General features: G+C 31.9%; 1 protein-coding gene across 1 annotated transcript; it reads left to right on the top strand.

Annotated features, from left to right (window-relative positions):
• The first annotated feature begins 8,333 nt into the window (after positions 1–8,333).
• LOC143045355 (coiled-coil domain-containing protein 137-like) lies at positions 8,334–23,318 on the top strand. Its single transcript, XM_076217810.1, has 7 exons — positions 8,334–8,492; positions 13,499–13,638; positions 17,137–17,294; positions 17,863–17,933; positions 18,916–18,998; positions 21,430–21,518; positions 23,102–23,318. Exons 1-7 carry the CDS (start codon positions 8,383–8,385, stop codon positions 23,312–23,314), a joined length of 864 nt encoding a protein of 287 aa, XP_076073925.1. The 5' UTR covers positions 8,334–8,382; the 3' UTR covers positions 23,315–23,318.
• Positions 23,319–24,907: the final 1,589 nt, after the last annotated feature.

Below are 24,907 nucleotides of genomic sequence, written 5' to 3'. Positions count from 1 at the left end.
TTAACGCTCTTTTCGATCCATCAGAATAGTATTGTTTCAATTCTTCTGCATACTGTATCCACACACAATTGGCACATCCACTCATACAGCAATCCACCGGAGGTTCTGGTGGTCTCCCCTTCCCTGGTATAACATCAGTGCTGCAGGTTTTATCACTGTTTACATTATCTCCTAATACAGTTTTTAAACTTGGTTCTATATCTTTATCATCATCACTTATTTTCTGGTTAGAACTTTTAGGTTGAGTATTGGGTTGAGAACTGCAATGTCTCACTGTTTTACATAACTTACATCCATTCCTTATATTATAGACTATATGGTTTATATCACAACATAAAAGTCTTTTTCTTAAAATCTGTGTTAAGACTAAATGGATGTTTTTTGACAAACTGTACATACTCATTTTTCAATCAACCTTCTTCTCATTGTGGGTGTCATACCAAAACAGGTGCACATGTAATGTTTTCTTTATCCCAATACAGGTATCTAAAATAAAATAATGAAATATAGTCAACATGGCCAAGAGATACATATGTATGAGTTTGAAAACATTATGCAAATAAATCTTTTTATAAATAGTATTTGAATATCTGAAAATTTAATGAGATTTTCTAAGAATTATTTCCTTTCAAAGTACTAAACCATAATTGTATACTAGAAGAAAGTATTTTAAAACCTTTCCTTTGTTCTCTGATTGATTATCCCTTTATTACTAGGCATGTATCCTTTACAAAATAACATTAATTAAAAAAAAAACCTAAGCAATAGTCTTTTCTTGTCATTGATTATAAAAAGTTATACTAACTTTATCTAATAACAAAATGGCAGCCAAAAATACATCAGATCGGTCTTTGTACATGTAACTGTTTCTTGTAAAAATTATATACCCATGGTCAATTATATAAAGATTTGAGACTTCAAGATGCCATTATTTCTCACCTGTAAGATTTTGATTTATCTTGAATTGTATTTGCTTATATAAAAATGTAGTATTGAAATCATGTCCTATATATTAAAATAAGAGCCGACATGGATTGATATTAGATTGAATGATTTGAAGGGGGAAAAAATCAATAAAATATGTCCTAATTAATGAAAAACAAAATTCATCATGAAATAAGTTTGAAAAGAAAATTAAACCAGCAGGAACGAAAAGAGAAGAAGTTACGCATCAGTTGTAAAATAATAGAAAACAAAGATGGACAAGTCCTTACTAGAAAGATTTAGAAATTTAACAAACTTATGAAGCAGTATGCTCTGTCACCATTGAAAGGACTTACATAACATTATTTAATATTTTCAGAGGATATTTGAAAATATACACAACAGTCAGATGTAGGACGGACCACAATAAAGTATGCCAAAAGTCACATGACCTTTAGACCAGGTGAGCTAACCAGGATTCATGACAACTCGCCCCTATGCCAAATAGCCCCATTAACTACAAACTTGCCACAGTCTGATTTACGAACTTGCCAGTTTTATGATTAAATTACTTCACAATCGCAGCTGGGTAAGCTGCAGAAGTCCGACCCTGAACAGTTGGGGAAAAATGAACACAATTATTCGTGCTTGAAACAGGTCTGAATTTGGATTGTAATTAAATTTACAACTGCAGAGGTCCAACCCTGAACAGTTGGGGTAAAATGGACACATGATATTCACACTTGACACAGAATAAATGTAGTTGTAATACACTATGCTATTGAATAATACCCCCCCCCCCCCCTTCCAAATTTTTTTTTTTTTTTTTTAATTTCTGAAATCTGAAATGACAATAATTGTCCCCCCCCCCCCCTATAATATTTTCACCTCTCCCCTTTCCCTTATTCCAAAAAAAAAATCTTTCACTCAAGATATGGTCAGTTTTTCAATTCGAATTTCTAATGGAGTTTGCAATCAAATGTTAACCAGATGCTCTGCAGGGTGCAGCTTTATACGACCGCAGAGGTCAATCCTGAAAGTTGGGGCAAGTATAGACACAACATTCAAGCATAACACAGCTCTGAATTTAGATTGTGATTAAATAGTTGACACAACATAGGTTTCTGACACAGAATGAATGTGGTCTAAGAACTTAAATTTAAAAACTTAAAAATTTTAAATTGGACATTTATTTACCTATTATGGTCCAATATCCAAAATCTAAATACATGGTTAGATTCAGCATATCAAAGAACCCCAAGAATTCAATTTTTGATGAAATCAAATAAAGTTCAATTTTGGACCCTTTAGACCTCAATGTGGACCAATTTGATAACTGGGCCCAAATATCAACCAGATGCTCCGCAGGGCGTAGCTTTATACGACCGCAGAGGTTGAACCCTGAACGGTTGGGGCAAGTATGGACACAACATTCAAGCTGGATTCAGCTCTAAATTTGGATTGTGATTAAATAGTTGACACAGCATAGGTTTCTGACACAGAATGAATGTGTTCTAATGAACTTAAATTTTTTGTTTTCTCTTAGAGCAATTCACTATGCTGTTGAATATTAATCCTCTCAAAACAAGAATGTGTCCTCAGTACACGAATGCCCCACTCGCACTATCATTTTCCATGTTCAGTGGACCGTGAAATTGGGGTAAAAACTCTAATTTGGCATTAAAATTAGAAAGATCATATCATAGGGGACATGTGTACTAAGTTTGAAGTCGATTGGACTTAAACTTCATCAAAAACTACCTTGACCAAAAACTTTAACCTGAAGCGGGACAGACGGACGGACGAACGAACGGACAGACGGACGGACGCACAGACCAGAAAACATAATGCCCCTCTACTATCGTAGGTGGGGCATAAAAATGTTTGAAGAAATTTTCTTTTTTATTTATGAAATTTCAAATGAGAAAAATTGAACCCAATTTTTTTAATCACATCCCCCTTTCCCTTATTCCAAAACTAATCTCAATTAAAATTTCTAATGGAGTTTGCAACAATAACTACTCATTTAAATACATCATAAAATATTAAGAGGTAAAAAAAACTGCTTGTTATCACTGAATGTTATTTATTATAATTTATCAGTTGGTAGTAAAAAGTGAATATACATTGTATATTGTATATAACAAAGATTTAAGTTGATTCTGGACAAAGAAAGATAACTCCAATTAAAAAAAAATCTTGCTATTGCACAATATTTTGCAATTAGATATTTCTTGCTTACTATTCTGGACAAAGAAAGATAACTCTAATTAAAAAAAAATTTGCTATTTCACAATATTGTGCAATTAGATATTTCTTGCCATTGCGCAATACTGTGCAATTGAAAAGACTTGCTATTGCACAATACTTAATATAATAATATTAGATCCTGATTTGGACCAACTTGAAAACTGGGCCCATAATAAAAAATCTAAGTACATTTTTGGATTCAGCATATCAAAGAACCCCAAGATTTCAATTTTTGTTGAAATCAGACTAAGTTTAATTTTGGACCCTTTGGACTTTAGTGTAGACCAATTTGAAAACAGGACCAAAAATGAAGAATCTACATACACAGTTAGATTTGGTATATCAAAGAACCCCATTTATTCAATTTTTGATGAAATCAAACAAAGTTTAATTTTGAACCCCGATTTGGACCAACTTGAAAACTGGGCCAATAATCAAGAATCTAAGTACATTTTTAGATTCAGCATATCAAAGAACCTAACTGATTCATTTTTTGTCAAAATCAAACTAAGTTTAATTTTGGACCCTTTGGACCTTAATGTAGACCAATTTGAAAACGGGACCAAAAGTTAAAAATCTACATACACAGTCATGACAGTTAGATTCGGCATATCAAAGAACCCCAATTATTCAATTTTGATGAAATCAAACAAAGTTTAATTTTGGACCCTTTGGGCCCCTTATTCTGTTGGGACCAAAACTCCCAAAATCAATACCAACCTTCCTTTTATGGTCATAAACCTTGTGTTTAAATTTCATAGATTTCTATTTACTTATACTAACGTTATGGTGCGAAAACCAAGAAAAATGCTTATTTGGGTCCCTTTTTGGCCCCTAATTCCTAAACTGTTGGGACCTAAACTCCCAAAATCAATACCAACCTTCCTTTTGTAGTCATTAACATTGTGTTTAAATTTCATTGATTTCTATTTACTTAAACTAAAGTTATTGTGCGAAAACCAAGAATAATGCTTATTTGGGCCCTTTTTTGGCCCCTAATTCCTAAACTGTTGAAACCTAAACTACCAAAATCAATCCCAACCGTTCTTTTTTGGTCATAAACCTTGTGTCAAAATTTCATAGATTTCTATTAACTTAAACTAAAGTTATAGTGCGAAAACCAAGAAAATGCTTATTTGGGCCCTTTTTGGCCCCTAATTCCTAAAATGTTGGGACCAAAACTCCCAAAATCAATACCAACCTTCCTTTTGTGGTCATAAACCTTGTGTTAAAATTTCATAGATTTCCATTCACTTTTACTAAAGTTAGAGTGCGAAAACTAAAAGTATTCGGACGCCGGACGACGACGACGATGACGACGACGACGACGACGACGACGACGACGCCAACGTGATAGCAATATACGACGAAAAATTTTTCAAATTTTGCGGTCGTATAAAAATCTAAATACATGGTTAGATTCAGAATATAAAGAACCCTATATATTCAATTTTTTGAAATCAAACAAAGTTAATTTTGGACCCCAATTTGGACCAACTTGAAAACTGGGCCCATAATCAAAAATCTAAGTACATGTTTAGATTCAGCATATCAAAGAACCCCAAGAATTAAATTTTTGTTGAAATCAAACAAAGGTTAATTTTGGACCCCGATTTGGACCAACTCGAAAACTGGGCCCATAATCAAAAATCTAAGTACATATTTAGATTCAGCATATCAAAGAACCCCAAGAATTCAATTTTTGTTGAAATTCAAACAAAAAGTTAAATTTTGGAACCAGATTTGGACCAACTTGAAAACTTGGCCTATAATAAAAAATCTAAGTACATGATTAGATTCAGCATATCAAAGAACCCCAAGAATTCAATTTTTGTTAAAATCAAACTAAGTTTAATTTTGGACCCTTTGGACCTTAATGTTGACCAATTTGAAAACGGGACCAAAAATTAAGAATCTACATAAACGGTTTGATTCAGCATATCAAAGAACCCCAATTATTCAATTTTTGATGAAATCAAACAAAGTTAATTTTGGACCCTTTTGGCCCCTAATTTCTAAACTGTTGAGACCAAAACTCCCAAAATCAATCCCAACCTTCCTTTTGTGTTGATAAACCTTGTGTTTAAATTTCATAGATTTCTATTTACTTATATTAAAGTTATTGTATGAAAACCAAGAAAAATGCTTATTTGGGCCCTTTTTTTGCCCGTAATTCCTAAACTGTTGGGACCAAAACTCCCAAAATCAATCCCAACCTTCCTTTTGTGGTCATAAACCTTGTGTTTAAATTTCATAGATTTCTATTAACTTATACTAATGTTATTGTGCGAAAACCAAGAAAAATGCTTATTTTGCCCCTAATTCCTAAACTGTTGAGACTAAAGTTAAAGTGGGAAAACCAATTTGTCTTCGGACGATGACGACGCCAATGTCATACCAATATACGACCGCAAAATGAAATGAAAAATTGGATTGAAAAAAAAATTGATAAAATTAGTTGACAGCTAATCACCTCAAGACAATCACCATTTCTTAATACATAATTTACAAGCAGTGTAAGGGAGGTAATCAAACATTGTTTATCATATTGATTTGAATTACTTCCCTCACACTGCTTTAAATTGTCTCAATTGTCCTTTAACCAGAAAAAAACAACCTTGTTTTTCCCCTTTTTTGCCCTTTATTTTGAAATGACTTTAGCCATAAACCCCCAAAGTCAATACTGACCATCCCTTTGTAGTATGGAAACTTGTGGTATAAATTCAGAGAGATTCGTACACTTTAACACAAGTTATTGTCTGGAAACATCAAAAAATGCTTATTTTGGACCCTTTTTTGGCCCCTAATTCCTAATCAGTTGGGACCATTTACCCCAAAATTAATCACAACCTTCCTTTAGTGGTTTATATAATCCTTGTGTCAAAATTTTATTGATTTCTATTAACAAATCAAATAAAGTTATTATCGCAAAACCATCCGTCTTCGGACAATGCTGACATATGACAACAACAACGTGATAGCAATATATATATGACGAACAATTTTTTAAATTTTTGCTGTTGTATAAAAAGTGGAGCAAGTTGGTGGAAAAGAGGGTGATTTGGTCTAGAACGATTTGGCAGTTGGGCGAGATGACTTGCATGACTTGCTTCCAGCTAAAACTATTAAAGAAACTGTGTTATACAACACATGTTTATAAACAATTTTAAATATTTTTTTAATCAGACTAGGGGATCAGCGGAATAACCTGTCAGATTTACCAGTTTTGCAATAACAAATTTCATTAGGATAATTCTAGTCACTAGAATCATGACTTATTAAAGGATCAGAAGATTAAGGTATAAAGGTATAAAACAGTGTAATTACTGTAAATTTTGTTTAATAAAAGTAAATAAGATCAGTTTATTATCTGCCTAACGTCAATCCTTCCCTGTACAGCAATCTGTCTCTATAATAAAACACTGTGAATTCATTTATTTTCGTGGTTACCAGTTTTTGTAGATTAGGGAATTAAACTTGCACATTCGTGGATATTTGATTTCATGGCCTTGTCTGCCTCATCAATGTTACGGCTCTGGGAACTGAGCTCTGGTAAATGAGACCAAATACAGATGTTCGTTCAGATACTTTAACATTCTAAATAAAATTTATATATGTATTGTATGATAAAGCCAAAACATAATTTAGGTTAATAAAATCCACAGTCAAAGAGTGCAGAGTTAATTTCAGATCATCTTGGTCTAATTCTTTGATAAGTATATTCTTATCACAAGTAAATCTAAAGTCTTCTACAAAATATATTCAGTAAGTTAAAAAAGAGTCTACAAAATCATCGCAATATAATTTCATTCAAATATATAATTTATTATACCGTTTTTGCACAGTAATATTGTTCATTTTGCGTCATCTAATATTCTTGTCAACAGAGATTATTTCAGCATCTCTATACCATTTATATTATATATATTTCTCTCATCATGCTGGTACCATTGACATCAAAATAATTATTTTATACTGCATTAATATAATCTGTAATTATTTTAGTGATAAACTGATTTAAATCAAAATATTTTACATGTTTTATATCTAACTAATACTTTATTCATATATTTGAAATCTTAATAAACATATTAAAACAAATTTTTGTCACATATACATCTTGTGAAAATTAAATATTCAAATATCGACCAAAGGCTACCTTTTTTACTGTCTACCTATAATATGATACATGTATATAATACACGTCATCGCTATTTTGCGCTGGTTTACCAGAGAATCTGTGCTCCTTGAACTATTGATTTCATACAACAACCACTTTTCTATTGTAGTAGCCAAATGTGGCGTCTGATATTTTGTACTATGAACATGATGAAGTCATCATTTTACGGGAACCTTTGAGATGTCCAGTATTGGCAGACAAATTGTTTTAAGGTGTATTTTTAAATTCATATACATTGTAACATCCAAAACACATAGGGTGCTGTTATAAAGGTACAATTAATATGATTTCTTAACATTGAACTATCTTTTTATTATCAAAATCATAATTATAAAGGTTTAAGCACAGGGCTTGGCTTGTTCATATATCAAGCCCCTGTTGTTTAAGTCTAAATTTAATACCATAAATGGACCATAAGATAACAATTCTGTTATCCCCCAAAAAAATCTGAAAAAAAATTGCTGAATAACTGAGAATAACCCGTAAACAAATCTTTGGTGAAGCTGAAATCAAGCAAAAAGATCTTTTGTGTTATTTTTTTTTTTGGTAATGGGGCAACGAACATTTTGAGTCCAATGACTTGCGCTCCAGTTTCGGTCATGTATATATTCATGGGATGTATTTATTCTCGTGTGTAAATAGAGGTGGTGGTTAATGTGTATAAACAATCAATATTAGTGCATTGGATTAACTGACAATATATATATATGATATTCACACTGAAAAGTGGGTCGTCTGATATAGGCGGAACAGTACAGACTAAAGTAAAGTAAAGTAAAGTAAAGTAAGGTAATAAATCTAAATTACATATGATTTCCTTTCATTTCAACTATTTAGGTTTGCTTAATGTTAGTATTCAATTATTAATTTGAAACGTGGTTATGATCACAGATATTATGAAATACATACGAATGACACTTCAATCAACTTCAAAATTTGTTTCAATGTTACCGGAACTGTTGAAAACGTCATCAATTTATGTGCAAGAGGAAACTTACAGGGGAGATAACAAAAAACAACAAACAAGCATGGGTAAAACTAATCATCAAAATGGTCCTATGACTAAACCACAGAAAAGTAAAAAGCACAGGAAGATTAAATTTGTAGACCCATTTTACAATGGTGAAAGAAAGCAAATGTTAGTTACTTTTTATTTTATTTCCTATCAATATCCACCATAAAGCCATAAACTGAAAGCTGATGACCAATATTTTTGTCCATAATCATGATAGTTTATGCAATACATATCACATATCATATGATAGGTATATTATACATGCACCTGTTTTATAAATATTAATTCAATGGGAAGGTCGACTAACAATGAACTATCTTACAGTATCCTATTAAACATTAAAGGTAGACATTCCTATACACCTTATCGCAATTTGTCCGCCACTACTGATCATCAAAAATGTTCCCGTAAAATTTTGACAACAATACAAAATATCTGACGCCACAATAAAAAAGTGATTGTTGTATGACATCAATAGTTCAAATGGGACAGATTCTGTGGTTAATTATATACACTTAGTTGGCCAGTGTCATTAAAAAACAAACAAGTATAATAGAGAGGAAAGGTAATAAATATTCAGGTGCGTAGCTAGGTTTAGCTCAATAAGCCCGGGCATACACATGAATTTTTGATAAAAAATATTTTAATCATAGTAATTTGAAAAGCACTGGATAAATGTTCATCAGCCTTCATAGTGATCTGATGGCGCGGCGTTAGCTACCTTATTAAAGTCCATATGTCACTTGTCCTTGACCTTATTTTCATGGTTCAGTGCACGTGACTACTTGAAAAAAAAGTTGAGATTTGCATACCTGTCAACCTCTGAAAATGAAAAGTCAGGTCATGACCTGCATTGAGAAAAAAAATCTCAGGTCATAACGCGTACGACATTTTGCAGGCTCAATTGAAGAACAAAAATATGTTTACATATAATTTATATAGTCAATATGTATATGAAACAGTTAGAACATGTATACAAGTTTATTTCAGACTATTGTTATATTCCATAGTAGTAGACTTGGCATTCTTTAAAAGAACTGCACTTTGTTTCAGTTCATAGCAATGCAAATGTGTATTCATTTCACAAGAAAGAAGAGCACACAGTGTATCCTTATTAAGATCAGCCCTAAACTCTGTAGCTATTTTCTTTACTAAAGAAAATGCCCTCTCACTGTCTGCATTGCTGTTTGGCAAAACCAGTAATGTTTTAGCAAGTTTTGACAAAACAAAAAATTTTGGCTTGTTAATAAAAATGTCATGCAACTTGGACATTTCTCCCCAAAATGTACCAATGTCAGTTTCAGGGGAAGTGCAAAGTGGAAGTTCATCTAATGGGGTCAACTGATAGTCACTGAACTCATCTTGTAGCTTTGTTGTCTCTTCATATCGTTACGTAGCTCAGGTAAACAACAGTCCTACATTTTGACTTTTGGTTACATTGAAAAAGACCGATAAAACCGAAGGTCGTATTACTTCTAAATACCGGAAACAATTCCGGTCAGAAATCCGGGTGAAACGGGTAATGTTAGAAATTCCCGGGACCCGCCGGGTAAAGAAAAACTCCCGGGTGAGAGGTGAAAATAACGGGTGTCACCCGCAAAAAACGGGTGAGTTGACAGGTATGGATTTGTTTTCTCTTATGAGTAATAGGATAACTATATTTGGTATATGCATACATCAGACAGTTTTCGCTTGACCTCTACCTCCTTTCATGAAACTGTGAACAAAGTTAAGTTTGATGGTCAAGTCCATATTTTAGATAATATAAGTTATAGGTCTAGTATATCTGGTGTATGGAAGGACTGTAAGGTGTACATGTTTAACTGGCAGGTGTCTTCTGACCTTGACACCATTTTCATGGTTCAGTCGTTACAGTTAAGTTTTTGTGTTTTGGTCTGTTTTTCTTATACTGTATGCAATAAGTCTACTATATTTGGTGGATGGAATGATTGTAAGGTGTACATGTCTAGTTGGTAGGTGTCATCTGACCTTGACCTAATTTTTATGGCTCAGAAATCAAAGTTTTAAGTTTTTGAGCTTTGATCTTTTTTTTTCTAATACTATATATTTGCAATAGGTCAATTATATTTGGTGCATGGTAATATTTTATGGTGTACATGTCAGTCTCACAGGTATAATTAGACCTTGATCTCATTTTCATGGTTCATTGCTCAGTGTTTTAACTTAAAAGTTTTTGTGTTTTTGTCTGGTTTTTTTTTTTAACTACAAGAAATAGAGCAACTATATTTGTTGTAAGAAGTATTGAAAGCTGTACATGTCTGCATAGTTCATCTGACCTTGACCTCATTTTCATGGTTCATTGGTCAATGTTTAGTTTTCTTGGTTAAGTCTGTTTCTTAGAAACTATAAGCAATTGGTCAACTATAATTAGTGTTTTGAATTATTGTAAGGTGTACATGTATTTCTTGTTTGATTTATATTACCTTGACTTCCTTTTCTTGGATCATGTTAAGTTTATTTGATATAATGTAGTTGTTGTAAAGCTTTATATTTAATAGGACTATAAACATAATAACAATGATTTACCATACATGTGATGGACTATGAAACTCAGATCAGGGGATTTGGAAATTTTGGATAGGAGATTAGGACTCAGATCAGGAGATTTTTAACGACATAAATTGTGTCGTAAATGTAACCGTATGATGTAGAAAGTGTGTTTTTTCTTCAAATTTCCATCAAATTGTTATATGCTTATATATGTAGTACCCTTATTGCCTTTCTATTTGAATGAAAATAAAATATTAAGAAGAATCTGTTTCTTTTTTTGTTTTGGTTTTGATAATTGAGTGTACGCTGTCATTATATTTATTTATCTTATCTGTATAGATTTGTATTTATATCTCCAACTCCTTCTCATTGGTAACTGCATGTATAGACAAATAAGAAAGAAATATGCTATACATGTATATTTGTAACATGATAAATTAATAAGAAAAATAACGAACACTATTAATAGTATTGCATGGTTTTGAAGCATTATGAAAGTCATATTTGTAGAAATGTTTAGCTATCTAAAGTCTTATATACTGACTTAAACAATTCTCAATCTCCAGGTTTTGTTAGAATTGAGGAATATTATTCAGTCTAAGAAAGTAAAATGTTCATATTGTGTATCCCAGTCACCAACTTGACAGACAGACTTACTACATAAACTTCAATTTAATCCTTGAAAAGAAGTCTAGATTGCTAAAATAACTTATAAATTTATTATTTTTCATTTGTCCCAAAACATTTAAATTCATTTAATAAGCATTCTTTTATGATTATTTGATTAAAATATTATTCATTTAGTCTTTTTACAATTTACATTTTTAAAACCAAAATAACTTAAAACAGGAAAAATCAAAGGTAACCAAATACACAAAGTTTTTATAACACAACGGCAGTTAGCCAGAGGTAAACATCGTTGATTACCAGTATGTTTGACACCCAAGCTGTCAAGTGAAGCCATATAATTATACTTCTTCTTTGATTTACAGGTAAAATTTAACACAGGTGTCAATTACACCTGTACGGTAGTAAGCAATTATCAAATATGGCAGCTGAAAATTTTCATTCATAAAATATTTCATACACGGGAGTTTTTTCTCCTAAACTGGAGGACGGGAGGAGACCCCTGAAAACGGGATTATTGTACTCCCGTCGGGAGGTTCACATGTATGATTTACCAGTAGTAAAGAAGGCTAGACAATTCAGCATGTGCACTCTTGTTTGAGTTATAACACACTTATAATGTAATATTATTTATTAACCAACGTTGAAAAGTCACAAATATTTGCTAAAATTACAATTTTACAGTGTCATTCAGTCATTGAGGTACCGTATTGTTCTTCAATTGCTTACCTTTTATGTGTTTGTAAGTGCAAAGAATTTCCAAAAATTTCCCTTAGAAATATGAAATAAGTGACAATTCAATCCGACATGTCAGAGGCAGACACAAATTTTGTGGTTGTATATTGGTATCACTTTGTCATCGTCATCATCTGCGTCATATGAAAACAGTTGAATTCCGGAAAATAACTTTAGTATAGGTAGATAGAAATCTATCACAAGGTTTGAAACCTCAAGAGGAAGGTTTGGATTGATTTTGGAGGTTATGACTCCAACTGTTAAGTAATAAGGGCCCAAAAAGGGGCCCACATAGGCATTTTTGTAGATTCCAGACAATAACTTGTATGTACCATAAGTGTATGGATCTTTCTGAAATTGTACCACAAGGTTCCATATCACAAAGGGAAGGCTGGGATTGAGTTTGGGGGTAATTGCCATAAATATTCAGGAATAAGGGGCCTCCAAGGGGCCAAAACAAGCATGTTTTTAGTTTCCAGCTAATAACTTTTGTTTATGTGTACAGATCTCTCTGAAATTGTAATGGAAGATACCATACCACAAAGGGAAGGCTGGGATTGAATTTTGGGGGTAATTGTTAAGGGCCAAAAAACAAGCATTTTTGCATGGTACCACACCACAACATGGGATTTTGGGTACAGTTGTGCAGCTGGGATTTCCAAAACACCCCCCATTCATACATTGAATAATTGTGAAATCCCAACCTATACATCTATTTCACAGCGAAATCATAACCCATTCATATATTTATGATGACAATTTTAGTGACAAAGAGTTTGGGAAATTCAATGAAGATCGTTGCACAACAAACTGAAAAATTATAACTCATTGATTATATCACAATTGGTCAGTTACTACCTATTGATATATTTCGTTGGTAAAATGCACCCTATTGATATATAAGACGTATCAAAATAGGGACCCATTCCAGCAGCACATATGTATAAACCATCATATGGGAAGTGACATCCCCCCGTGAGTACGAAATCTTCCATTGCACAGTATTGGGCAATAGCTCTACAAGGCATTTTATTACTTTTTACTTTACAAATTTATTGAAATTTATTAACTATTGACATTTAAGCCTTAATACATTGTACAATGTTTTAGAATGTAGAGAGTCCTGATAACAACTACAGTTATGTTTTAGAATGTACATGTACAGTCAGTGGACAAAAGTTTTAGTTAGTGGGAACTCACTTTTGTCCACTGACTGTATGTCTTAGATGCATGTTAATTTTTTATTTGCATTTCAGCCATCAAAAAACTCGTCAAGATGAGGCTCCAAAAAATGATGACACACAAGAAATTCCCCGAAAAGTGCAATATTTCATGGACAATAAAGAAAAGTTTAAACAAGGAAAAAAGCAAAAATTCAAGAAAAACAAAGCAAAAGGTATTGTTTTATTGTCTTTGATTATAACCATTAATGAATTGCTAAAAAATAAATCTACATCATTAATTATTGTGGTCAAATACATCACATATTCTCCAGTTAATGTATTTTTATATGCGTTCGTATAATGGTATGATGTCGGCATCGTCCAAAGACACATTTGGTGTCCAGACAATAACATTAATTTAATGAATCGATCTCTATGAAATTTACATGATGGTTCAATACCACTAAAGGAAGGTTGGGGATGATGGTTCCAACCGTTTTGGAATTAGGGACCCAAAAGGGGCAGAAAACAAGCATTTTTCTACTTTCAGGCTATTATCTGGTGTATACCCCGTAAGTATTTCAATTGCTTTGAAATTGTACCACAATGTTTTATACCACAGGTAGAAGGTTTAGATTTATTTTGGGGGTTATGGTCCCAATAGTTTAGGAATTAGGGACCAAAAAGGGGGCCCAAAATAAGCATTTTTGTAGTTTTCAAACAATAACTTGTGCTTAAGTGTATGAATCTCTCTGAAATTGTGCCAAAAGTTTCCATACTATGAAGGGATGGTTAGTATTGACTTTGGGGTGTTATGGCTCAAAATGTTTTGGAATTAGGGGCGAAAAAAGGGGAAAATTATGTTTTTCTGGTCAATGGACAATTAAGACAATTTAAAAGCAGTGTAAGGGAGGTAACTCAGAATATTTAACATACAATGTTAGGTATGTTCCGATTTACCTCCCTTACACTACTTGTAAATTATGTATAATAAAATGTCAAGTTTTGGACTAATTGCCAAAGAAAGAGGGGTGGTAGTAGTTTTCAATTTTTTTTTTCCAAATTTTTGAAAAGTTTGAAAAAGGAATCTTTAATTACACCATATTTCGCAATAGATTTGTAAGATCTTGACATTTGTTTTATGTCTCACACCCATATTATGTCAAAAATTTGATCACAATCCAAATTCAGAGCTGTATCAATCTTGAATGTTGGGTCAATACTTGCCCCAACTGTTCAGGATTTGACCTCTGCGGTCGTATAAAGCTGTGCCCTGTGGAGCACCTGGTTGAAAAATGGAAATGTAAGTTTTCTTCCAGGCAGATGAGGAACAAAAGACCAACTACTGAAAAAAAAACACTAATTGATTGAAACGTTGCTTTGATAAGCTAGGCTCCCAGTATTGAGATATTATTGAAACTGGTTCCCATGCTTGTCCAGAATAAATAAAAGAAGAAGCAGTCAGAACTTTTTTTTCGTCAAAATTATCTCCTTATTATGCCAGAACTGTAATTTTTATCATTATTAGAATGGAAGCCATTGTAGGGATGACAATCTCAGTTTAGCTCTTGAAAGCCTTAAAATATAAAAATAATAGAATGTGAATCAAGATGATGTACCAAATATGTTTGCTTTGTACATTTCAAGACCGAATAGTGAACTGAAACACATCAAAACAGAAAAAGGTGTTCTTCAATTTCTCTTTTGATTAAAATTGCTCATACAATGTAGATGCAAATTGTTGATTTAAACAGACCAATCTGTTTTATTTCTGTGGTTTTTTTTTCAGCAGAATTTATGCTTGTACACAATAAAGATCAAGTTATGTGTATTCGTATATACAACAAGCTACTGTTTTATGTTGATTTGTCTAATAATCGAAAAGTTTACAAATAATTCATTCTATACTTTAAGAAAAAACAGGTATATAAGGCACATAAAATCTTAAATTATGCACCTTCACTAAACTTAAAATTTGAATCAATAAAAAGGGATGCAAACAATTCAAATATACATATTTGGCCTTTTTACTCTTCTCTAATAAAGAGTTCCATTTCTTTGGTTTATTTCAACTTGGTATCTGCCTGGAAGGCTACACAATGTACATGTGTATCTACAAAAATCTACAAAAAGTATACAGCAACTCATCAACAATGAAAAATCAAAAGACATTTGGCGATCAGTGTTGTCTTCATCAATAGAAAAATCAAAAGACATTTGGCGATCAGTGTTGTCTTCAACAATAGAAAAAATCAAAAGACATTTGGCGATCATTGTTGTCTTCAACAATAGAAAAATCAAAAGACATTTGGCGATCAGTGTTGTCTTCAACAATAGAAAAATCAAAAGACATTTGGCGATCAGTGTTGTCTTCAACAATAGAAAAATCAAAAGACATTTGGCGATCAGTGTTATCTTCAACAATAGAAAAATCAAAAGACATTTGGCGATCAGTGTTGTCTTCAACAATAGAAAAATCAAAAGACATTTGGCGATCAGTGTTGTCTTCATCAATAGAAAAATCAAAAGACATTTGGCGATCAGTGTTGTCTTCAACAATAGAAAAAATCAAAAGACATTTGGCGATCAGTGTTGTCTTCAACAATAGAAAAATCAAAAGACATTTGGCGATCAGTGTTGTCTTCAACAATAGAAAAATCAAAAGACATTTGGCGATCAGTGTTGTCTTCAACAATAGAAAAATCAAAAGACATTTGGCGATCAGTGTTGTCTTCAACAATAGAAAAATCAAAAGACATTTGGCGATCAGTGTTGTCTTCAACAATAGAAAAATCAAAAGACATTTGGCGATCAGTGTTGTCTTCAACAATAGAAAAATCTAAAGACATTTGGCGATCAGTGTTGTCTTCAACAATAGAAAAATCAAAAGACATTTGGCGATCAGTGTTGTCTTCAACAATAGAAAAATCAAAAGACATTTGGCGATCAGTGTTATCTTCAACAATAGAAAAATCAAAAGACATTTGGCGATCAGTGTTGTCTTCAACAATAGAAAAAGCAAAAGACATTTGGCGATCAGTGTTGTCTTCAACAATAGAAAAATCTAAAGACATTTGGCGATCAGTGTTGTCTTCAACAATAGAAAAATCAAAAGACATTTGGCGATCAGTGTTGTCTTCAACAATAGAAAAAATCAAAAGACATTTGGCGATCAGTGTTGTCTTCAACAATAGAAAAAAATGTCAGCAGGCTATAAATTACTCAGTTATATTATTAAGATGAGTTTAAGTTTTACAGAAACTATCAATGATCTCTAATGAACATCAAATTAGAGAGTAAACAAACAAAACATTTAAGATTCATGTATAATCTTATTCAACAAGACAATCACTTAAAATTTTGAGTTGGAACAGGCACACAAATAATATAGCAAGGTTGAACTAGATTTTCATACTCAACTCTACCCATTTTGAATCTTCATCAATAGATAAAACTATTGTACATAGTAAAACATACAATTAAGACCAGTTCAGAAAAAGTAGATACGGTATTTTTTGCACACTTTGTAAATGATTTAGTAAAAAAATGCTTGCAGTCGCTGAAGTAAGTTCAAAGTTCTTAATCCTGATGTAGAAACGATTATTACACATTCCTATTAGGTGTTCTACGTTGAGTTAGTTTCAGAAGATGTGCTGTTAGACACAAATCATCTAATTCATTCACAACTGCTTATATAATTTGCAAATAATCTTCTTTTTTTTTTATTGTAGATACCTTTCAAAAGCTGGTCCCAGGACAGACAAGACCTCTTGATCCACCTCCAGTTTTTATTCAGAAGAAAAAAGAAAAGGAAAGAGATTTTCTGAATCGTGTTGATAATACCACACAAAAAGTTTTACTACAGTCTAAATTATCGGATCACTATGGGGTTAGTTTATGTTATGAATACATGTACATATATTTTAACAAAAAGTCTCAATTAAACATACATAAATATGATTTGATCAGTCTTTTGGTTGTTTCATTTCAGCTGTACTTTTACTTTTATATTTGTTTCAGTATAACTGTATGTATATGTAAATAGACATTGAAATTGATATATGATAACAAGATATGTATTTATTTTATATTAATAATTATTTATCAAAATTCTTAAATTGGATAGATTGTTAAGCATAATTAGAATTCTGTTTATACTATTGAAAAATACTATTTGTTGGGGAAAAAAATCATGACCTTGTTGATTGCCAAATTGATACAATAATAGACATGATACTTAAATTGAGACTAGGATTGACCTGATTTATACAGAACTGATTCACTTGCAGTTCTAGTCAAAAAATTTATAGATCTTTTAAAATATTCTACTATTGATTAAGATTTTTAACCAAGAAGAATAATATCATTCTCTAAAATTCAATCTTTTGGTTGAAGAGGTGCATTTAAAAGCCCCTTTTGAACATTGTATAATATTAATAGATTAATATTTTTTGCAGCTGAACATTGAAGACATAGATGAAGGAGATTTAACGAAGAAGAAAAAGTCAATGAGCAAAAGTAGAAAAGAGTAAATATTATCTGTTCAAATGATGATTGTTTGATATAATAATAAGGAGATGAGGTTTGACTCTCTATGAGACGACCATCTACTTAGGTTGTAAGCAATTATAAGCAACCGTTCAGCATTCAACAATGAAAAAACCCATATCGTATAGTCTGCTATAAAAGGCCCTGAAAGTCTTTATTGAACAATTGTTTCAACTTTTGAAAAGGACTGTTGAATATAAAAAATAAATGCTAGAACAGAGATGGTTAGCAGTCATATATATCACAATCATCAGCAATACTATCCATAAGTACAAATTGAATTTTCGGCTCTCCTTTAACACCATCTGCGAGTATGGTCTTTAGGAAATGATGATAGTCGGTCGGAAGGGGATGATAAACGGCTGATCCGTGTTAAGAGAGAGCCATATCTCTTGCAAGTAAAAGGCGCCCTTGTAGATTTCGAAAAAAAGCCTGCTAATGCCGCTACAAGGCAGCACTAGCACCTGCAAAGTGGAAAGAGATTAATATAAGTTGTAATAACTTGTTTCCCAATCCACTTTAAATAAATATGATTAAACTACTTACAAACTCAGAAAAAATATAAGCGTTTACAATGGTACATCTTCTCAAACTCAAGATTTCTGTTGGTTTTTTCTCTCAGATAAAACCAACTTTAGTAAACCGACTGTTTACAGTCATGCATATTTATAGTTCTCCAAATACATCAGTTTTTAAACACACATGTAACTCTATCTCCAGAAAATGTCTTATTAAGATGGGATTACAACCACTACATCCAATGTGATATGTTTCCACTTGAGGTACATGCTCAAGATATTGTGGAAACCTCAGACAGTTCTGAAATTTGAAAAACTAGTTAAATTGCTATAGAGATATCAATCTTATGGAAAGTGATATGTAATAATGAATCCATTTTATGCTGATGTTATTAAGCTGTTTAAATGATGGTTATTTATTAACTTATTTACATATGATTTCAGGAAACTAAAACACAAGAAAGAGAAAATGAAACATAAGAAACATGAAAGAGATATCGATAACAAAGAAACAGAATTTTTAAAAGGTTTTGTATAAGATCATATAAGGCTTGGTTTCATATTGTAATTTGTCTAAACAATTGGAGTTTAAGATTTGAATATTGAAATAATGAATGTGTCAAAGAGATTTTTATGGCATCATGTTGCCTTTTTTCATCAACACTCAGCATATGTTATCATATATTTTTGGGATACGATTGCTTTCAAGCAATCTGTAGACTTATGGGATTGGCTCAGGGTGTCATGCCCTCACGTCAATTGTTTTATTCTAAACATTAAGGAATATCTCGGATTCTTATCATTGTCTTGGTTTAACAAGTAAAAACAAACAAATGGATTGAACTTAAACAACTTTCCCATAATGTTCTTTTCATAATCTTCATGTTTCATATTTCCCTTGACTTATGTGCGTGTTTTTAACAACACGGATAATCAGAATTAACCAGTGTTTATATTTAGTGTTTTTATAAATTTAGAAACACGTCAGAGGGAATTCCCCAGTCGGGATAAAAATGCGAAAGTTCTCTGAATTCCGATAAATCTATTTCTGTAATATAAGAACTGAAGTGGGGTTTTTCTTATATGTCACTGTTATGAAACTGATATTTGATAATTCACTTCAATAAAAAAATAGAGAACCATCTAGGTCGTTTAATTAATGTACCTTCTTGCTTCAGGGTTTGTTTAGGTAATTATGCGCATGCGTATAGTTTTCTTGACTTCAAGGGGTATTAGATTGAATGGTTGCTCTGGATTCCCCACTCAATTGATTAATTTATAACTCATGGGATCCTTTCTATGTATGTCTCCTATTGAGGGTTATTGTTGTTGCATAATTTTAAATCATATGCATCATTTAAATTAAAATAAATGTATTCCAAATCGAAAAAGTAACTACAACACCCCTTCAAGCAAAATGGAGTCTTCCATATTATGGTTTAGTGTTGTCTCCCTTCCGGAAGTAACTTCCGTGAATTCTAATCAAAACAACACCTTCAGAAAAATAAACTTGTTCTGTCGATAAACGTCGTATTATATTAAAAACGATTGAAATTTAAACCGATGAATATGTAAGGAAAGAAGTCATGATCACTGACCCAAAGGAAATTAAATATTTAAAGAGCTAGAAATGGGGTTCCTCTTAGAATTAGCGTAGGAAAATAGTGATACATGTAAGATACGAAGTGAAATACCTTCTCTCACTCTGTGAGAGTCTGTGTCTCAGTGACCGCTGAGGAAAGTAAACTTAGAATTGATAGTACAAAACTAAAACACAATAGGCCTAAGTATATTGTTCACATACTTTTATCCGGGATTGGCTATATTGTAACTATTTAGATTACGTATATTTTACATGTGCAGTTGAATTAGTTTTGAAAATAATATCCAGCTACATGTATACATGTGTCAATGAAAACAATGGCAATCGTATCCCTCAGAGCAATCTGCTCTTTGATTAAAGTTATTCTGTGAAATGAATGGGCTAATTTAAGCTCAACTTGGGTACAATCACTCATAGAAAGTACAGCTTTATATCATTATTCTGGATACTAACATGGTTGTCATTACTGTATATATAATAAAAGTGTACACACATTTTGATCATTATACCCCCGCTTTCAAAAAGGCGGTGTATACTGTTTTACCTCTGTCTGTCCGTCATTCTCATGAATATTTTTCATCACATTTTTCTCAGGAACTACAATACAAGGATTTCTGAAATTTGGTTTCAAGGTTTATATAAGTCTGCTATACCGTGTGATGTGTCTTCAGATTCTTCACTCAACAACTTCCTGTTTACCGAACACTTGTATGATTTTTCACATGATAGCCAAGTTTAAAATTTTTGTCACAGTTTTCTCAGGAATTACAATACAAGGATTTCTGAAATTTGGTTTCAGGGTTTATATAAGTCAGCTGTACCGTGTGATGCATTTTCAGATTCATCACTCAACATTTTCCTGTTTACCAAACACTTGCATATTTTTACACTCTTAAAGTTATCCACTTGCAACGGGGGTATCATCAGTGAGCAGTAGCTAGCAGTTTCACTTGTTTTCTCTACATTAATTATATATACACCTACCAGAACCTATCAAGCCTGTATTTTCATTCACCATGTTACTTTTGATGCTTCTATCAATTTTTTTTTTACCAAAGTACTGTTACTTAAATATAGTTTTATTTATCTATATTTCAAATATCTTTTATCTGTGTTCTTTTCATAAAGCTTGAACGCCTCAAGTGTGGGAGGATATGGGTTTGCTTCACAGCCAGGGCAAACGAAAGACTTGATGATTTGTATTTGCTGCATTTAGGTTTAAGAACAAAGACTTGTTGGCCTTGAGTCAAAACATTGTGTAAGGCTAGCTGAGTAAAGTTAATTTTACATATAGAAGTTAACTATTGTTTTAAACCAGATATCTTTATATTCATTACAAACTTTCTATTTTGTAGATGACATACAATTTGGTGAAGTAGTTTCTGCACCCCCAATATTGACATCTAAACCAAGAAAGGCAGTAAGAGATGAACAGTTTTCTAAGGTAATGTGGATTGAATATGTTTGTAAACTTCCATGTTTCATGGATGAATGGTACATAACTTGTATATTTCCCATTAGAAATTGACTCTTCTTGAAAAAAATAATTCATCCAACATGTTAAAAGGGAGGTAATCCAATTTACATACAAATAATTTTTTTGGGGTGAAATCTATCCCATCACAATTTTCTCACTTATAAAAACATTGTGAAAATTTTAAAGTATTTTGATTTTGTTGCAAAGCAGGTGATGTATATCTTCCTCTGAACAGATTTTATTGATTTACAACACAAATTTTGATGGGGATTAAATATATAAACTGTGTATTAATCAATATGGACCAATAGCAATGGAATATGTATGTTAAGATAAATATTCAAGTCTCTTTTCCTTGCCAAAAAATTTATGTACATGTAATGATTTTTATGCCCCCGTCATAGCGGAGGGGGCATTAATTTTTACTTGTGTCCTTTTGTATGTACATCCCAAAATTGGGTACCCTTCACTTACTTTAGTTTGCCTCTACCAAATATTATGAAACTTTTCGACTATACTTTTTACCACAAAACACACATCATGTTTGAATTTTGGTAGCGTCACTTTTACCATTCTAGAGTTATGCTCTTTTCAAATGTAAAAATTGCTGAATTTTTTTTTTTATTCTCCAACTTTAGATTGCCTCAACCAAATGTAATAAAACTTATCAACAATGCTTATTACCATGAAAAAAACAGATCAAGTTTGCATGTTGGTGGCATCACTTTTACCATTCTAAAGTCATGCCCCTTAACAATAGGAAAAATTGCTAAAATATTTGTTTTTGGAAAGATTGGAACTTTAATAACAATGCCCCACCTCCTAAACTGTCAATCAAATTGACCACATTACTTATCAGCCTCAGTCTTACATATTATACAAAACTATCAACTATACATCCCAATACACAAATGTCTTGAAACAAACTCAAAGCATTAGGGTCTGGATGGTGTTTACAGTTTAAAGAATAATAAGCAAAAAGTGCAAAATGAAGGGCAGAAAAAAAATGCAGAGAGACAAATTGACAATAAAGTGAAGAAAAGAGAATAATTGTGTTCAATATTGTAAAGAATAGAGAATAATAAGCAAAATATATAAAGGTCATAAAAAAATGGTTTTAAAAATTAAAAATAAAGAAATGTAGAACCCCTACAGACCCTCATGTAATGCCCTTTTCATTTAACAGCTATTTTACATTCTTTTGTTCTGTTATTTATCAGATAATAAATTTACAAAGAAGGATTTTCTGCTGGATTCATATTTTATATTAGACATCTGCATAATTTCACATGTGTCTCCAAATGAGGCATGAAGTGAGAGTGATCTGTTTTCCCTCCAGTTTATCTGTAGGTTTGGTTAAAATCAACTAAATGTTTAAAATACAATAGAACTGATTGTTTTTTTACTTTGAAAATATTTTCATATGTTTTCTACATAAACTGCATGTATTGATTTTCTTAGTTTATGTTCCAATATAAAAACAGCTGACAATTAATTATTGAAATTTAATTCTCATGACGAATTGACATTTTATTTTATTATTCTTTCAGCCTGGAAAAAGATCACTGCTTCTAAAAGAAATCATTTTGGCAAATTCTGCTTCTAGTCCAAATAGTAGCTTACGCTCAAGTAAAAGAGAAATAGGACAAACTACAAAAAGGAAAAATCTTTCCATGGCTAAACAGCAAGTTATGGACGCTGAAAGACAGAAAGCTATTGATATGTATAGATTGATGAAAAATAAAACAGTAAAAGTCTCATAATTTATATATGTTATATTCTTGTTACTTCCAAATGTCCAAAACCATGTAAAGTATAATCAGACCTGAAACAAAAGAGTTGAAATTAATTGATAGGGTAGCCTCCCCTTTAGACATTTCTTATATTTTGGAAATGTTTTTCAAGCCATAGCATTTGCTGTTTTTAAAATTATTTTTAAACTATTTAATTGTTTGCTTAACTCATTTGTTGTCATTGATTGTTTAAAGAAAATATTGTTGCAGTAGAAAAGGTTGTCAATTACCGGTATCTAATCAATAGTAGAAGGGAGATAACTTTGCAAAAAACTACTGATTTAATTTATTGTACAATGAAGCTCTGTTGCGCAAGAAAATTTGGAAGACACTTTACTCTGTTCATATTTAAATTTATTTGAATTTGTTCATATTTAAATTTATTTGAATTTAACTCTGAGATTAAGACACTATGTAAAACTTAGTTATACGATCCATTTGCACTTTTGTTTAGAGAATCAATCTAACTGGTTGTTAGTTTTCTCGTTTGAATTGTTATTTCCCTTTAAACAGAAATGGTTTGATAATTAAATATTTCCAGTTATTTCCCTTTGAACAGAAATGGTTTGATAATTAAATATTTCCAGTTATTTCCCTTTGAACAGAAATGGTTTCATAATTAAATATTTCCAGTTATTTCCCTTTGAACAGAAATGGTTTGATAATTAAATATTTCCAGTTATTTCCCTTTGAACAGAAATGGTTTGATAATTGAATATTGCATCAAAAATTGAATTATTAGGGTTCTTTTATATGCTGATTCTAACAATGTACTTTACATTATTTTTTATATTGGACTATAATATGTATATAGATGCTGTATGTTATGAAGTTTCTGTCTCTCATATATTAATTGTCCTTGACCTCATTTTTATGGTTAAGCTACTACTTGAAAAAAGGATAAGATTTTTTTTGTAATGTTAATTTCTCTCTTTACATGAGTAATAGGATACTGTGGATTCATTGTAACCAATTTTCGTGGATTAAGGAAAGCATTGATATTTATTAATTTTGTGGTTTTGTCTTAGTCTGCATACAAGCCTTTAGAAAATTTGTAATTTGTTGAACATTTAATTTGGTGGTTCACCTGTACCCACGAAATTCACTAATATTGGTATCCAACAAAAAATATTGAGTCCACAGTAAGTATGTTATGTGTGTGCATACCTTTCAAGGTCTACCTGTCTGTCAAGAGATTTCATCTGACCCCTCTACCTCATTCCATGGATCAGTATACAAGATTTTTGGTAGTCATTATCTCAGATACTACAAGCAATAGGTCCATAATTGGTGTTTTGAAGGATTGTAAGGTGTACATGTCAAACTGGCAGATGTCATTTGATCAGGACTTTTTTCATGGTTCAGTGGTTCAAGTTATTGTGTTTTGGTCTTTTTGTTCTAATAAACAGATGTCAAATGGTCAACTTTATTTGGTGTATGTAACCCAGAGGCAGACACTCGTCTCAGAAAAGGTCTTTACAAAATTTCTTTTCAGAGACAAGTGCCTGTGGTACTATATTTGGTGAACTGAATGATTGTAAGGTGCATATATGTCTTGCAGGT

The sequence above is a fragment of the Mytilus galloprovincialis genome, chromosome 9 (assembly GCF_965363235.1).
Source record: "Mytilus galloprovincialis chromosome 9, xbMytGall1.hap1.1, whole genome shotgun sequence".
Lineage (NCBI taxonomy): Eukaryota > Metazoa > Mollusca > Bivalvia > Mytilida > Mytilidae > Mytilus > Mytilus galloprovincialis.
This window is presented reverse-complemented; position numbering and strand designations above follow the sequence as displayed.

What these genes read in the sequence shown, in the direction of transcription:
- LOC143045355 (XM_076217810.1), top strand. Translation starts at nt 8,383, where the DNA reads ATGGGTAAAACTAATCATCAAAATGGTCCTATGACTAAACCACAGAAA. An exon ending in AATGGTGAAAGAAAGCAAAT is followed by an intron (nt 8,493 to 13,498) that starts GTTAGTTACTTT and finishes TTTGCATTTCAG; the next exon opens with CCATCAAAAAACTCGTCAAG. An exon ending in CAAGAAAAACAAAGCAAAAG is followed by an intron (nt 13,639 to 17,136) that starts GTATTGTTTTAT and finishes TTTTTATTGTAG; the next exon opens with ATACCTTTCAAAAGCTGGTC.